Source organism: Stegodyphus dumicola, chromosome 1, assembly GCF_044657685.1.
Source record: "Stegodyphus dumicola isolate Sdum_Otavi_A_Nest chromosome 1, ASM4465768v1".
NCBI lineage: Eukaryota > Metazoa > Arthropoda > Arachnida > Araneae > Eresidae > Stegodyphus > Stegodyphus dumicola.
Genome location: NC_140768.1, coordinates 266,340,341 through 266,357,192, shown reverse-complemented (window position 1 = coordinate 266,357,192; position 16,852 = coordinate 266,340,341). Strand labels below are relative to the sequence as shown.

Sequence of the window (16,852 nt, the reverse complement as noted above, 5' to 3'; positions counted from 1 at the left end):
TAATTATTCTTACATTACTCAATAGTAATCCAAGCATTGAGTTAAATATTTATGCTAGTATAAAGAAAACCTACTTTAATTAATTGAAAGTGGATTGATATCCTAGGAAATCTACTAAAATGATCATTTCAATGCCTATACATGTTCTACACTTTATTTGTTTGCCTGAGGAATGTTTAAGATTTAAAAATAATTATCTGTTTGAAACTGGGTTAATAATTAATATGGAGAGATTTGGATGTTGTAAGAAAATGTGTTATAAAAGTCACAAATAATGTATTATAAATACTTTAAGTTCAGTTATTAATTACATCGCAAAAGAAAATCATCTCTTCATTTTACTATGCAACAGTTTTGCCATTTTTTTCTTCAACGCAACAAAATTGCAAAATGAATTGGCTGCATTAAAAACAAAATGTATGGGGTATCACTTGCCGTTGCCATTCAAGCGATGTACAATTTTTTCTACTTTCTAGTCTCTAATTTATCGTCTTTTTTAATTATAATTCCGTAAACCATACAATAACTTTTAAACATTTCTAAGGTTTTTTTAATGATAATATTTTACATTCTAAGAAAAAATTTAAGAACTAAAACCGGAGAAAGTATTTCTGCTTCAAAAACTGGAATTTTAGAGAATGATTTATTTTCTAAGTTTTTGTTTTATTTAACAGTACAGGTAGTGGCAATAAAAGACGCAACATTTATTTTTAGCGAATTAGTCCTAATTTTTAAAACATTTTAAAGATAGTCTTCTTTAACATATTAGAAAGCAATTTAACAATTATTAGTTAGTTGTTGTTTTTTAAGATTTGTTTTCATACCAGGATTTTATTTTTATTTATATTCATTCGTTTATTTATATTTTGTGAAATCTTTCTTCAATTGCTGTAAAATAGTTTTCATGATGATTATATTTGCTCTCTCTCTTTTTACATTTTTAATTGGCTGAAAGTAAATCACGAGCATTTAATGTTTGCTTATCTTTCTTTCCGAAAATAAATATCTTTACAGGAAAGTCTTGCTTCCAGCATCTATTGCTTAACTGAACACAGTTTACTAAAACAAAAAGATGTTTATCTTTAGCAGCTGTCACTTCCTGAATAAAACTCTTCTCTCAAACGTTTCTTCTCTCGACAATGACCTAGAAGATAAACTTGACATTACAAGTGCCAGAAGTTTGCAAGAGGAAGCTATCTATTTCGTAATAAATATCATTTAAAATATGACATGAGCAACTTCAATGTTTGTAGTTTACCAGTAGAAACTTTCGGCTTCGTTGGCCTTCCCTAGGAGAAAAGCGACTGCGATGATACACTTGATTTTTTTCATATGTTATCGGATGAGTGTATTAGGTAAAATCCTTTCATAAAGGATCATATTTTAATTTACGATCTCATATTGTTCTTCCCTGCTCTTAACCTTCACTTGTCGCCACTAATGCTTATGCAAACATAAGAACGATGTTTTAACGATGAATCCATTTCCTTCTTCGCGCATTTATGTTATAACGCAATGTTAGGAAAGTGATCTTGAGAGGTCTACGCATGCATCTTGCACTGGTATATTTTCGGTTTGGACGTCTTCCATGAAAAAGTAACTAACTATACTTGAGGAAATGGCGGAACTCGAACTGCCTGACAGAGGTCGGGCATGGGTAATTGCTTTCGCAGCTTGTATAATCAATATGATTTTATCTGGTTTGTCCAGGATGATTGGGATTTTGTATGTAGCTGTGATAGAAACATATGGAGTAACGAGGCAAGAAGCAACTATACCATTTAGCGTCCGAAACTCAATCCGTTGTTTATCAGGTAACTATGTAATCCATTTTCTATCTAAATTACTATTTTGTAATTGATCATCTGTTTAATTAACATTATTTTTTATCCAAAATAAAATTCGCAGCCTATTCATCATTTCCTCAGTTTTTTTTTAAAGGGGAACTTGAACATAGACTTCAAACCGTTAAGCCTTGAAACGTTAATGTAAATAAAGTCTGTAACGGTAAATAAAAATGAAACTACCACATTTGCCTAAGTAGTATTACAGACTCGCATGTAAGCATTCGAAGGTCCTATCCTAAGTATTTGAAGGTATTTTACTGATGAATGTCAAACACAAAAGCTTACTGCAGTCTCCCATATAAAGCCTTTTACAGCTAGTGGTTGAGATACTAGAGCAAAAACACGTTAACTATATTCGGTATTTTGGCAGGAATGTTTCAAATAAGGCACAAAAGCACACTTGTTTCTTTGCCATATTAATTAGTTTTATACAGAAAAAAGTATAAACTATAAAAAATTTTAAAACTTTGTTATGTATAAATATAAAATAAACGAATGAATATAATAATGAAATATTATTAATAAGAGCAGTAAAATAATAATTTACAACAAAACCATAACAGTGTTACTATACTATACAAAAACAAAACAAAAAATCGTATTATTATCACCCAAAGAATATTCTTGTTACATGGTATATTACAATGGTGGCGAACCTATGACCCGCGGGTCAGACTCTGTCCCACGAAGGCTTTTTAAATGACCCCACCATAAATATCTAATATACAATTTTTTTTAATTATATATATTGTGAGTGAGATATCCAACACATTTTTTATCATTTAGCACTAGACGTTCAAGTCGAACATCTCGCGTCTCATCCGATGATTCATTACAGGCCACATGCCTACACTTTTAAATGTGCAGTAGCCTGAAAAGTTGTCTGATGCGGCTCATCTACCATTCGCGTGAAAGAAATACTGCAAATGCATAGATTACAACGATCTGTTAACGGTAAAAAAAGGTTTTTGAGAAAGTAAGATTTAATTATTTTCTGATTTCTTAATCTTGTATAAACTGTTTCTAAGCTATTCCAGTAAACCTTTTTCCCAAATTAAAACTGTAATTATTTTAGAGAATGTTTTACTGGAGTGGCTTTTTCTATAACAGAAACCATGATATTCCTTAGTTGAAAATGAATCAAATATACCGACTTTAAATCAAGGACTATAAAATGAATCAAATATACTGAATTTAAATCAAGGACTATGTTTTTAATATTAGCTAAGTTAATAATTATTACGCGTCTAATAAATCTTTAATGACGTCGATTTTCATTTTAATTTATTAGCAGTTTTAAAATTTTGCGACGTGAATCGAATGGAAATTTTAACATGTTTTTTGAAACCTTTGCTCAAAGTTAGAAACCTGTAAAAATATTATTCATAGAAAATACTACGATTCCATTCCTAGGGAAATCTAAGGTGTATTGCATGACAAAGGCAGTCCTACGCCATAATTACTAAAGTATTTCGTATAAATCTAGGGTGTTTCCATTATTTTGATAACCATCTCTATCTGTAACTATGTTTATTAATGAAGAATTCTTCATAATGAGAGGGAAAAAAAAGACCAACTGCTCAAGTTTTTTTGATAACAAATTTTCGGTTTTTCTAAATTTTTGGTATAATTTTTCTTCCCTTTCAAGTAGCGCATCTACCGATTCACTGTATTATATAAATACGCACCATATATTATATAAATATTATATTATATAAATATTAATATATAATATATTATATAAATTCACTAGTATAATTCGGTGAATCTATGTCTGATACATATTTATATAAAATATCTCTAAATGATCTCCCTATGCGGTGCTCTTGGACAATCAGGAGCTCCTTGTCCTAGACTGTTGTGGGCTCCAGGCAATACTTTGATAGTCTGCGTAAGCTACCCAGGTATCCGGAGCTGGTTTAACGCGTCACTTTAATTAGTGACCCCGCACTAATATTTTAAAAAAATAAGGAACAAAATTTGCCCCATTTCTTTTGAAAGGTTCGCCATCTCTTGTTTATTATATAATAATATGTATTAATAAAGACAAAACAGCTAATTTGTGTGTCCAATTTATCTGCAGCTAATAATGCACTTTCTGCGTGCACGCTAGTTGGTGGTACTGTTAATAATGAGAGGATATGCTTCCTCTAAATGATTGTCTCGTAGTCCTTTATTTGACATCATTCTCATCTGATTGTTTTGGGTAAATCTATTTTTTGGATTACTTCTGTATTATTTTTTCTGTGGCAAATTTTTATTTATAGCTAATTATAATTTATTCTTTCGAGAGACAATTCTTTTTTGTCAATGAATTCCTCTGGATATGTTTATTTTTGCTTTTCATAAATATTTTGAGGAAAATAGACGAAAGTAATTAAATTTGACCTTGTTAATCTCTTTTCTTCCTTTTTGTTTTCGCTTTTTAAAGACATTATAATTATGTAAATACCTTAGAATGTCAAACTAACCAAGCCTTACGAAAGTTAAAATAACCTTTCTATTGAGTCTTGAAATTGCATGAAACTAAAAAATAGCTCAAAATCCCGGTATTCGCTATAAATGTACGAACGTATTGCAATCACTGCGCAACAAATTGAGATGTATGTTGAAATTCCTCTCAAGGAAATGTAAATAAGTCTTGAAAAGACCGCATTTTAAGGTAAAGCTAAATAATTAAGTTATGTTTTAACTTAATAAATTTTTTTACATAGTGCGCTATTTATATAGGTAATGGAATAATTTTTTATGCTGACGTAGATGCCAAAGATGAAATCAGATCATAAGGTGATAACTTTTTTTTTTTACTTTTACACTGCTAAAGAGAACTACTTACAGGGAACAAACCCTTGCAGTATGATGTCCGCCCTGCAGAAGCCATAACGGCATTTATTGAGTCTAAATTTAAAAAAAAGGATTACAGAATCACATCTAGACAGGGAATACAAAGGATTACCTTGAATACATATGACATTCTTGATTGCATAGATTAATAAAATACATAGAAGTACAAAGCTGCATTCATACAAAACTGGTAAGGGTAAAACAAAAACAGTCAAATTCAAGACTAACAATGGAATTTCAAGCCTGCAGTTATACATCACACTGACTTACTATTATAAAATTATGCGCTTACTATAATTCCGCACATTACTAAAAAAACATATTATGCAATTTATCACTAGAATATTGAACAACACACTGGCATAGTAAAGCTGATACTACAAATAAAACACACCATATACACTGCCCTTATCAGAAAAGTACACACTGACATAGTAAAGCTGATACTACGAATAAAACACACCATATACACTGCCCTTATCAGAAAAGTACACACTGACATAGTAAAGCTGATACTACGAATAAAACACAACATATACACTACTCGTATCAGAAAAGTAGACAATTCTGTACATGACGCTGTACTGTAACGCTAAAACTAATCAAAAGAACACTAGACAATAACCTTTGGAAGCGGTCACAGTGATAATTAGGAAGATACTATATTGTAGCAGAGTTAGAATACTGAGTCAATTCAAAGCATTATATCCAGCAATGCATTTCAATACATATTTACAAAGTTCTACAACCAAGAAAGTCTGGTTCAATACTATTATACATCGCACTTACTTATCATTATACAACACCAAACTATTATACTCCGCATTAATAGAAAATAAATTATACAACACACTTAATGAAATACTGTACATACACTGAAATTAAATGGCGAATACTACAAAATAACAATCAATATACAATGTGCTTATCAGAAAGTTGGTTCTGCGGCTACGAATATTTGTTAGAAACAGTTACATTTTGCACAATACTAGAAACTGTAACAAAACATTTCCACACAATATTTCATGGTACTAGCCGAGAGCTCTATATATGTATTTACTATTATACCGCAAACTCATCTGAAAACATAACACAACGCACTTACTATTTAACAGGTCAATACACTAAGACAATATGTAAATTGAAATACACAGAATACAATACGAAAATTAAGTAAACACAATAAAATTTAAAGTTTAATAATGAATAGAAGCGACACTGAAGTACAAGTAGACAGGCATTGATCGTATTAATCTGCATCTAGGAGGCAACATATTCCAGCAAAGTTATTCACATACTGTACTAAACATGGTTTTCATGCATATACGTAACAGGTACAATGGCATGCCATTAGAGTGTCTAAAATTGTCTTAATTTGAGTAGTTGAACATTATCGTATATATTAAGATACCAAATTTGTAAAGTAAGAATTATGAAAGCTACTGCTCTTCTGTAGTTGTTGGTTTAGAATTGCCTGCTGTACCTGCTGTTGACGCCAGTTCTGTTCAACAGAATTCACGAGCACAAATGTCCATTAATCAATGAATCTGATTAAATGCGAGCTTATTTCTCTTAAGGGTGGCTGACCACCCGGATCAGTGTGCTTCAGAGGGTTTTTTAAATGAAATGGTGTCGTGAGAGAGCATTCGAAAGCAAAGTGATCCGGATCATATAGTGATCTGGATCATCTACAACTGTCTGAAGTAGCTAATCTGAAGTGCCGTAAGTAGCTTGAAAATGGTCCATGTCCAGTAAAGAAGTGTGTAAGATGAGCACTACTAGTGACCAGATTCAGACCAACTTTGGGGAATAAACAAAAGGTTCTGCGGCCTGTGGTGGAGTTCTTCCATCTCTTGCCAAATTTCTAATATTTTGAGTTTGTTAGCTGCTAGCTTAGCAAACCAATCGGCCTCTTCGTTTCCAGCAATGCCTACATTCGCTGGAACCCAGCTCAGGTACGGTCTTTGGAACTCGGGGATCTGAAGTAGAGTATCCTTAATATAATCTGCCTTAATTGCTACAAGTTCCACCTGAAATGCACTATTGTAATCTGACAGCCTCTGTGACCAAATGTAGCTGATAGTATTGCCTCGCATGACGCAGAAGACGCTACCTGTGCCAAGCTCCGTTTTGGAACCATCCGTATAAAGACAAATTTCGTAGAGTGCGGTAATGGGTACCCCACAAGATAAAACCTTCCTTTATGCGGACGATCCGTGCTTGACCGGCCTCCCTCTCCACGAAAACATCCAATGGTTGTAACCCAGCGAGCACCTGCAATGATTCTGTCGAGGTGATCCTATACGCTTTAAAGCGCATAAAGGCTTATAGGCAGCGCAAGGCATGGGCTCGTTCTCGAATAGTTAGTTGCACACATCCTTCATTGTTTCAGCAATTAAAGAAAGAAAAATCTTGAACACGGATCTGCCTGAGGCAGAGAAGCAGAGAGGAAAATGCGCATTTATTCGTTAAAATTTATATTAAGGATAAAAAATTATTTTGGTTGGTTTACACCAATTGGTTGCGAAAGGTTTCAGTCAAAAACTTTTAACGTTGTTATTGGCTGAAGAGTTTCGTAAATATCGGTTTTATGTTAATTAACCAATTATTATGATTTGAAATTTTACTATATCTCCTTCTTTCCATAGTCGTCAATAGAATGCAATTAGTTACTAAATAATTTAAACCAAGGTTTTGAATGCTTTAGAACTTCTGGCAACCTCGTTTGCAATTCTAAAGCACAAATAGTGACCTCTGTTAAATGCCAAGATTTAACAGAAACTTTAATTTGTCCTTTCTAAGACTTCGTCACTTTGATTTAAACTTAGAACAATAACTCGCTTTTGAATCTAGTAGGGTTTGAAGGACTTTGCTTTAAACGTCTACACTAGAATAGCTTCTGTTTTGGGGTTAGCAACGGGAAATAACTAAATTAATTTGGAGACTTAATGGACTACTGGAACTTTGTCTGTCACCCTTTTAAAGCCTTAATGACCGCATTTCGTTTTATAAGGAAGACGAATTAGGCCGTTAGGAAATGACGAAATATATTTTCCAAAGCATAATATGAAAGCTGAAATTGTTGGCATGGCTAGTATTTGCGTAATTTCCGTTACGTTCCTCGTCTTATAATTTAAACCGAGGGTTTGAAAGCTTTGAAGCTTATGGCAACCTCGTTTTCAATTCTGAAGCACAAATAGTGACTTCTGTTAAAGGCCAAGATTTAACAGAAACGTTACTTTGTCCTTTCTAAGACTTCGTCACATTGATTCAGACTTAGAACAATAACTCGCTTTTGAATCTGGTTAGGGTTTGAAGGACTTTGCTATAAACGTCTACACTACTAAGAACCCTACATAACTACTTGCATCATTATCTACATAACTACTTGCATCTTCTTATATAAGAACCTTGTAATATGTATCAATTTTGTAATGACACCGTTTAGAGAGATTTATTATGAATAGCTTCTGTTTTGGGGTTAGCAATGGGAAATAACTAAATTAATTTGGAGACTTAATGGACTACTGGAACTTTGTCTGTCCCCCTTTTTAAAGGCTTAATGACCGCAACCCCTTTTTTAGAGGAGACGAATCAGGCCGTTAGGAAATGACGAGATATATGTCTGTAGAAAATATAACTTGAAATATTCGGTGCAGTTTTAAAAGGAATTAAAAGTATGAAAGATAAAATTGTATATCGAGGACATTTATGATTATTGAGGTGACGTTATTTTCATCTCCAACACGTTAATATCTAATAAGAAGTAAAATTACGCTTAAATATAAAATTATAAAGTGTATAAACCAAACTAATATTTTGTTAAATAAGAATTTACAGTAAAATATTAATGTAAATAATTACAGTAAATTATTTATAAGCGTAAACGATTTAAATTTCTTCAATTTTTTTCTCTTTAAGTACCATAACTATATTAAATATTTAGGGTTAGTCATCATATTTTTCCGAAGTATAATATGAAAGCTGAAATTGTAGACATGAATATTATTTACGTAAATTCCGTTACGTTCCTCCTCTTATAATTCTTTCATTAAAGATACATATTTAATAAAATATCTAAACATTTGTTTCACATATTCATCAGATGTATTAATCATACTCATTTGTATTATGATAAAATGCATAACTTTTTTTTTGTTGTAAATTAAGTAAAACCTTGTTGACAGTAAACTTTCATAAAAATATATTATATATGTAGGATAAAAATATGTAAATATCTTATATATATGCGGCTTAAGTGTTTTCGCCGATAGTTTATTGGTTGCTTGCGTAACTGTTAATTGTTTTATTCCCCGTGCAGTGCAGCGCGTGACGAATATTATGAGAAAGCTGAGCCGGAAAAATTAAAAATACTAAGAGTACGTGCATTTAACATTTATATATTATTATAAAAGAATTCGGAAATATGCAACCAGCAAAAACTGGCAACGATGAAAAAACAAATAAAATGAAATAAATAAATATCTTTATTATATGCTAAGTGTCTGTTTGTCGCCGACAGTTTATTGGTTGCTTGCGCAAAAAGCATTTTGCGGTTTTGCAGTTGAGGATGGTGGTTCAGTAAAACCATCGAAACTAGTCCTGTGAAAATTTTGTAAATATAACGCTGATTTTTGTTGTTTGACTTCTGAATTAGTAACTATGTAATAATTTATAGTAGTACTTACTTACAGTAATAAATTACTTATAAATGTAAGTATGCTGAAAATTTATTTTTACTAAAACGTCAAACGTCATTTCTGTTAAAACGGCACGAGTATAAAAGGAAGGAAATTCGAAAATATTGTGAAGGTTTTAATTTAATTAAAATAGCTGGCGAAGAGCCTGGGTTCGAATTCCGGAGAAGGCATAGATGTAAAGTGGCCACCTATTAGTGCCTCCATGCTAAAATGACCACCGCTTCTGTCCTCAGTAGTTGCCAAAGCTTTAAATGGCTAGTAACCCCCTAAAAATAAAAGGAAAAAAAATAACATCTGCCTCCTGTTTTTCCACATATAAATCCTATTTAAAATTATAAAATAAAACAATAAAAAAGTGACTTCGTGTTCAATTGCAGTAAAAGTTACTTTAAGGACTGGAATTTAAATTTGCAATGCATTCAAGAGTTCAATTGCGTATTAACAAGAGTTATTGCAATTAGGTTGATACATTCACTTGGAATGCCAAAACTTTCCAAAAACCTATTAATTATGCATAAGATTCAATTGTACGGTTTTAGTTGTGTTTTCTACCAGTTATACATAATGTTTTTAAAGTTAGGAAACCGCAGTATCTAAAATTAATTATTTAGATTAATGTAAAGGAATCAAATAATTTTCATTGACTTTTCATGCTAAATGAAAGGTTTAGCCTCCTCGACAATAAAAGTGGCAATCGTGTTGGACTCGTCGGTTTATAAGGTAATATGACAGCCTTATTATTTAGAAAATATAATTATATAAAGATTAAGCAAAGAATGCTTGCCACAGCAAACACCGATGCGGTTACAGGCTGCGATTGTACTCTAACAGTTTGATGAGATCAACAGCGTAATACTTTGAATGAGATTATCAGTATCAGTCTGTGAAATAAACGCTATGCAATAATAAACTCTGTGATAATCAATGTGCTTTCTATAGCATATTGTAAATGGATATTCTGAACAGACTCGTTAACAATTTCGATTTAGTTTATAGTTTCATGAAAGTTCGAGTCATTTCGTCGATCGAAAGCAATTTCGATTTAGTTTATAGTTTCATGAAAGGTAACTCAGTCCAATACTCTACTAACCGTGGAATAATTAAATACAAACATCATTAGGAACTAGACAAGAAGAGAAACACGCTAATGTGACAATCAAAGTCGTAAAAACAACTTTGTATTTAGCGTAGGTAAAATGAAACACTCACTCGATTTCGAGGGCAGCTAAAGGTCCCTCCTCATCAGGAGAAAGAAATACCTAGAAAAAAGAAAATAAAGGAGAAGGAGTCTCAGAAACACGTGGTCCTTATCAGCACTGCACGTGGTTATAACTGGATTTTTAATCAGAATTGCACTGGCCGCCTACTTTTACTGAGCCAGGCTATCTGATCAAGCATACAGGACAAGAAAAATTAGCGAAGTTAAAATAGGGAGCGAGGGGCAAATGCAGCGTGAAGGTGCATTTGCCCCTCACACAGTTATACATAAAATAAATTTATCAGCTGGCCATAGATTACAAATAAACGATTTCAAAAAATTGATGAAATCTTAATCATCCATAAACGAAGTCTTAAATTCAGTTAAACATTCTATGGCGAAAACATTATATAGTTCGGAACATTAAACAGGGTTCGATTCCCGGCGAGAGCAGTGCATATTTTTCACTTTCCAGACATCGAAAAATTCTAAATGGCTCTACAGTGGTGGCCAAACTAAAATGTGGTCGAAGATAATTGATCAACCAGGATTTGGCTATTGGGTCCCCACATCCCCAGTCACCCTTTAAAAAGGGAGTATATAAGGTATTTTTCCGTCCTCTCCTCATGCCTTCGTGGTGGAATTCTGGAAGCCTACTCGACGCGAATTCGAGAGTTCGAGTCTGGGCTAGGACATTGCACAATTTATATGTCTCTTGTTTAAAAAATAACTTAATGACTCAACAGCTTAATGCAGTCTCCTGTGCCATGCTACGGATTGTAGCATCTAGCTCGAAACAACTAAAACATGAAAAGGCACATGCAATTCGTGCATAGCGACCTTTTTCTTCTGATTATCTGTCAAGAACACTGCATCTCATTTACAGCTGTTCGCAATATACTTTCGTCAGTACAAGCATCGTAATGACAAGAACAAAATGGAAGCTGTTCAAGTTAAGATTTTAAAAAGCACAGCAGCAAACTGTTGGGTTAAATGTTAATCTCCCACAGATTTTGAAGTTTTGACTCCCATATGCTTTCCCATTCGGCAGATAACAAAATCAAAAAATGGCCTTTAATGTAAATAATGATTTGGAGGAGTAATCGTATTAGCAGATAGCTTCAAAGGTAACAGCAGAAGTGTAATCAGATTCTATTTGTTATTAATGATATACTGGCCGATTCGTGAATGCGGAAACTACATAATAACACCATTCGTACTAGAATTCTCTAAACTGCAAGTAATAATGTAGCTTCTAGGTCTTCCACAGTTTCCTGATTATCTCTGTGTATTCGCTTCTTTCTGTAACCAGCAGGCATAGGCAGAACTCCAGGCGTAGGAAAGGGATTGCAGCAGTCTCTTAGAACTGGTATGAACTATATATTATTTCGAAGTGGCCGCGATCGAGTGGATACTCCAAGCCAGTGATAACCACGTAATGGCCCGCAAGCCGACTACAGCTGAGGCTAAATTAACAAAATTTATTATTAGTGACCAAATTTCCAAATTTGTGTATACTTTCATACAATAAAACCAGATTCTAACCAGATTAGGGCTATCTTAAGTAAAAATTATTTGAAATAAATATTGCGAGAAATTTGAAATAACACTATTTATTATTCCAAGACTTATTTCTAAATAGTATTTTCAAATAGTAACATATTACGTAGCACAACTTAAATTATATTTTCATTTTTAATTGAGTCATATGATTTACGGCGAAATTTTTTATATCTATTATACAAACATATTCTGGATATCTGCAACTGATTTTGTTTACATTTTGAGCACTTCTGTTGCATAAAACTGCATAAATAAGATTAGCAAAACTGTAAATTACTAAAGTTTCATACCTATGGAAATTCAATGCATTGAATATTTATGGAAAAATTCTGCAAGAAGATATTGCAAAAGTAAAAATAATTCTCCAAGCATTTTCTCTGTTTATTGGACAAAATAAGAATACGTGTAAAGCAAGAACATTGTTAACCATTCCGTTGATTTTTCAGTGAGTACCTGTATCTTAGATTTCCATTGATGAGATTTTGCTTATAATATCTTTTAAAAGAAAAATTTTGTTAAACGTCAACAGTTCAGAACTTTTAGATTTTTATGTATGTTTATGAACACCATTTATGTATTTCTGAATTATTTCGTTTTTTAATATATTCTAATTTTTCAAATATAATGTTGTCCTGTGTCGATTTTCAGGCCCGCTGGTCGGAGTAATTGGTCAGAGCTATGGAATTAGGATGGTTACATTTTGGGGTGGTGTGGTTGCTTCTGCAGGAGCTGCCCTGTGCTGCATTGCACCTAACGTCACATGGTTAGCAGTTTTCTGGGGAGGAGTACATGGTAAGGCTTCGTTTAGTTACTTTACTTTGGTATCTTCAACATTTTCATCTTATAAACTGAAAGTTTTATTTCATATCCATATCTGATATATCTTCATATTTATTTTATTGAGGACTTCAAAAAAGAACTTCACACTATTTATGTATTTATGAATTGCAAAATAGGTTCCGTTCGGTTTGAGAGCATTAGAATCTAGGCCAAACTACTAGTGTTCAATGTTTTTAATCGGCCGTCGATTGACGCTTTATCAGGTTCAATGTTCCGCCTTACTTTCTTTGGGAACATGCAAAGACCCTGACTCGGAACTTGTGGTCTGAACGTAAGAATATAAAATATTTAACTAAACGCTAACTTAACTTTGGAATAATAAACGTGGAAGATTGGCCGGATATTAACAGGAAGCCGTATGTAGTACAGAGAACTGTTAACACTACAATATGTTTAAAATTATCACGAGGATTAAACCTCTGGCCTGGAAGGCAAACGGCAACCGAGTAAAACTTCTAAGGCAAGTGGCCTGCTTCGACTAACTCCTTCCTCTCTCTCGCTTGGCAAAAAGCCACAACTTAAGTACTTGGCGTTCGCCAGAAAAATTTTGCATAAATAAGTTAACGCTTTTAATTCTGGCCAGAAGTAGAAAATAAGAAGTGATAGTAAAGATTTAAAATGAAATAAACGTTAGTAAAACTTAAGATCCTTACATACTTCCCGCCAGAGTTAATTAGTTTGAAACTGAGGTCTAAAACGACCTTGTTGAAAACTTTTAGCTCTAGAATCTAACGCGAGGCTAATCTTTTACAAACATTTCTCACTAGAAATTAGAAATTAAAAAAAAATTTTTTGTTTTTACAATAGCAGCTCCATGGACACCCAATTTTTCATCTGTACTGCATCTAAACAGGAGCTTTTATTCAAATCTGGTTCCTTCCAGAGATCTAGAAGGAAAACTAGTTTAATGAAATGTTACACAATGAAATGGCAAGTAACATGCATATTTATATTTCTCTTAACATTCTTATTTCATTCATGACTATTTTAATTATCTCTCCCCGTGCTCTCTGACATGTGTTGTAAAAGAACACCAAACACGAATGTGTTTATGTATACGTGTTCAACACTGCCTCCTACAATCAAAACACTAACGTGTTAAAATTCACCATGACAAGACCTCGTAACACACCCTATCTTCAACTCTAAACCCTGAGGTACTATTCTGAAAGTGGCTAACTCTGAAGTGTAGCGTCAGATAGCCTAACTACATTCATTCAACCTTTAACACATATTCACCATAATTTGGTCTTTTTACAGTCACACGAATAAAAAAAATTTTTTTGGCATTACTTTCACTTTTACCATATCACAGTATTTCTTAACTTTTAAAATAACAGTTCACATTGTATATAAGAACATATTAACATGCTGTTAATTTTACGCATTTTAAAACATACATTAGTAGTACATTGTTAACTTCTATTCTTTTCAAAGCAAGTGCCAATTCTTCTACATTGAAATACTACATTTCAAAAAGTCTTTCAGACTAAAACATCTTTCTTGCCAGAATGTTTTAAATAAAATTTATACAATAACTTTTACAATATTTAAGTATTTACACATTCCTATTATACATCAACTTTAGTTTTACGCGCGAGTAATTGAAAAACATAATACCAAAATCGGTAACAACTCATTTCTCGCCTTTTTGGCGATAAAGGTAGACCTCACATGAGGTAAAACTTCTTGAAATCTGCCACTTGCAGTAAGAATGAAAGATTAACTTAAGTTTGCAAAGTAACATAAAATTTTACTTATCTTTGTGATATTCGGACATTCTTTTCTGAGCCCAGTCCTGGAAGGTAGCGCAGATTCTCGTTTGATTTATCCTCCTTCTTGTGCGGGCTCGCCCTTCAGTGCTTTGCTCTGGAAGCTTCCTTTTCTCACCAGTACGGCCACCCTTGAATACTTTCCTTTTCTCCTCTGCTTGTGGTCTTTGCCGTTTGATGGCAGCTGGTCTTGACGGAACCGGGAAACTTCTGTCGTGATCCTGCTTGGACCTCGTTGTTGGCCGTTCAAATTTTTCTTGTACTTTTTCCTCCGCCGCTGATGGCCCTTCCGCAGTTCGGCGACTTTTGCTGCGGAGAGTTCTGTCGGATGAGTAGATCTTCCGTTTTAAAGCCGGGTTATAGTTGCCGTCATTTCTCCTGGTCCTCTTCACATACGTCGTCCTTCTCCCTTCTTCATTCTGGGGGTGTTCGTGAACTCTGTTTTCTGGACGGTGGAACGGCTTCTTTTTCTTGTTACCTTCCATTTTTCTGCGGGGCAATTTTCTTTTCACTTGCTTCTGTCTCTCATTGGCTTGCCCTTGTACTTGTCGTTTTTTCACCTCAGGAACTTGTACCTGCGGTGTCTGCCGTGCCGGATCCTGCAAAAGATCTGAAACGATTTGCATTTTATTACGATCGAAGTAGGGCTTGATTTGATCAATGTTTGCGGAACAGGTTTCACCATTTCTGGCTTTTAACACTACAACAGCGTGAGTTATTTTTTCTATAACATATGGTCCTTCAAATCGTGGAAAAAATTTGCAGTTTTATCTTCTGGTGCTGAAGAAAGTGAATGCTTAATTTTTAAAACTTCATCCCCTACTTTATAAGTTACTCCCCGTCGTTTCAAATCATAATATAATTTCTGTTTTCTTTGTGCTACTTCCGTATTCTTTTTTGCTTCTTTTATTAGTTTTTTTATATCACCCATTTTAAATTCTGGGGCTCTTTGTTGCACATAAAATAATTTATCTAACGACGTTATAATCTTTCCGCCTAAAAATAACTCAGCAGGAGTTTTGCCCGTTGTATCATGTTTTGCGGTCCTAAGGGCGAAAGCAAATTCATTGACATAGTTATCCCAGCTTTTATGAAAATTTTTAACATAACTACGGATAATTTTCACTATATTTCTATTGACCCGTTCCGCTATATTTGATTGCGGCCGATACGGGACCATTTTTAAATGACGTATGCCCAGTTTTTGGCACATAAATAAATACATTAATAAATACATTACAAATACATTACTTACAAATTGAGGACCATTATCCGATATAACTTTTAGGGGCGCCCCGTATTTTAAAATATATTTATTTAAAATAGAATCAGTAAGTAATTTCGCGGAGGCTCGTTTTAAGGGAACAATTTCGGTCCACTTACTAAAATGTTCAACCATAACAAGCAGATAGCGACTTTTATTTAACTGACTTTTTGGGAAAGGGCCCAATAAATCGATGCCAATTATTTCATTTGGAAATTCGGATTTAATACTATTTAGAAACCCGTCCGGGCGGAAATTAATATAATTAACTGCTTGACATGTTGGGCAGGACTGGACATACGCCCTTGTTAACTTTTGCAGTTCAGGAAAATAGACTGCCTCGCGTATGCGTTGTATAGTTTTTCGAATACCAGCATGAGAAGCTAAAGGGCTGTCATGCAACTCCTGCAGGATATTTAATCTAAGACTAGCTGGGATAACAGGTTGGAATTCGTAGTTTTTGTATAAAATAATAGACCATCTATTAGTTCGTAATGGGCCGCCCTATTTCTTATTGCCACAATATTTTAGTGGCTAAAATTTTCAGGATCCTTTAAATACTCATAAATGCTTCCAAACTCAGGATCCTTACCCAGTTCGATTATTACAGTTTCTCGGGAATTTATTGTACATGCTGTGAGCATTGCCACCTTTACAGTATTACCTTCTTCATCTATTTTAATTCTGGATAGGGCATCTGCTACGATATTTTCCTTTCCGGGGGTATGCTTGATTACCAGATTATATTCTTGTAGCTTGAGTGCCCATCTTATTAACCTTGGGGATAAGTTTTTCCCTGAGTACAATCTAGTTACCGCCGTATG

General features: G+C 33.6%; 1 protein-coding gene across 1 annotated transcript in view; it reads left to right on the top strand.

The window, feature by feature from the left end:
• The first annotated feature begins 1,261 nt into the window (after window positions 1–1,261).
• LOC118198988 (putative monocarboxylate transporter 5) overlaps window positions 1,262–16,852 on the top strand; it is a 58,013-nt gene continuing 42,422 nt past the window's right edge. Inside the window, exons 1-2 of the mRNA XM_035370768.2 lie at window positions 1,262–1,814; window positions 12,801–12,944. Of these exons, the coding sequence (XP_035226659.1) occupies window positions 1,619–1,814; window positions 12,801–12,944 (340 nt within the window). The 5' untranslated portion in view covers window positions 1,262–1,618. The remainder of the gene's footprint in view (window positions 1,815–12,800; window positions 12,945–16,852) is intronic.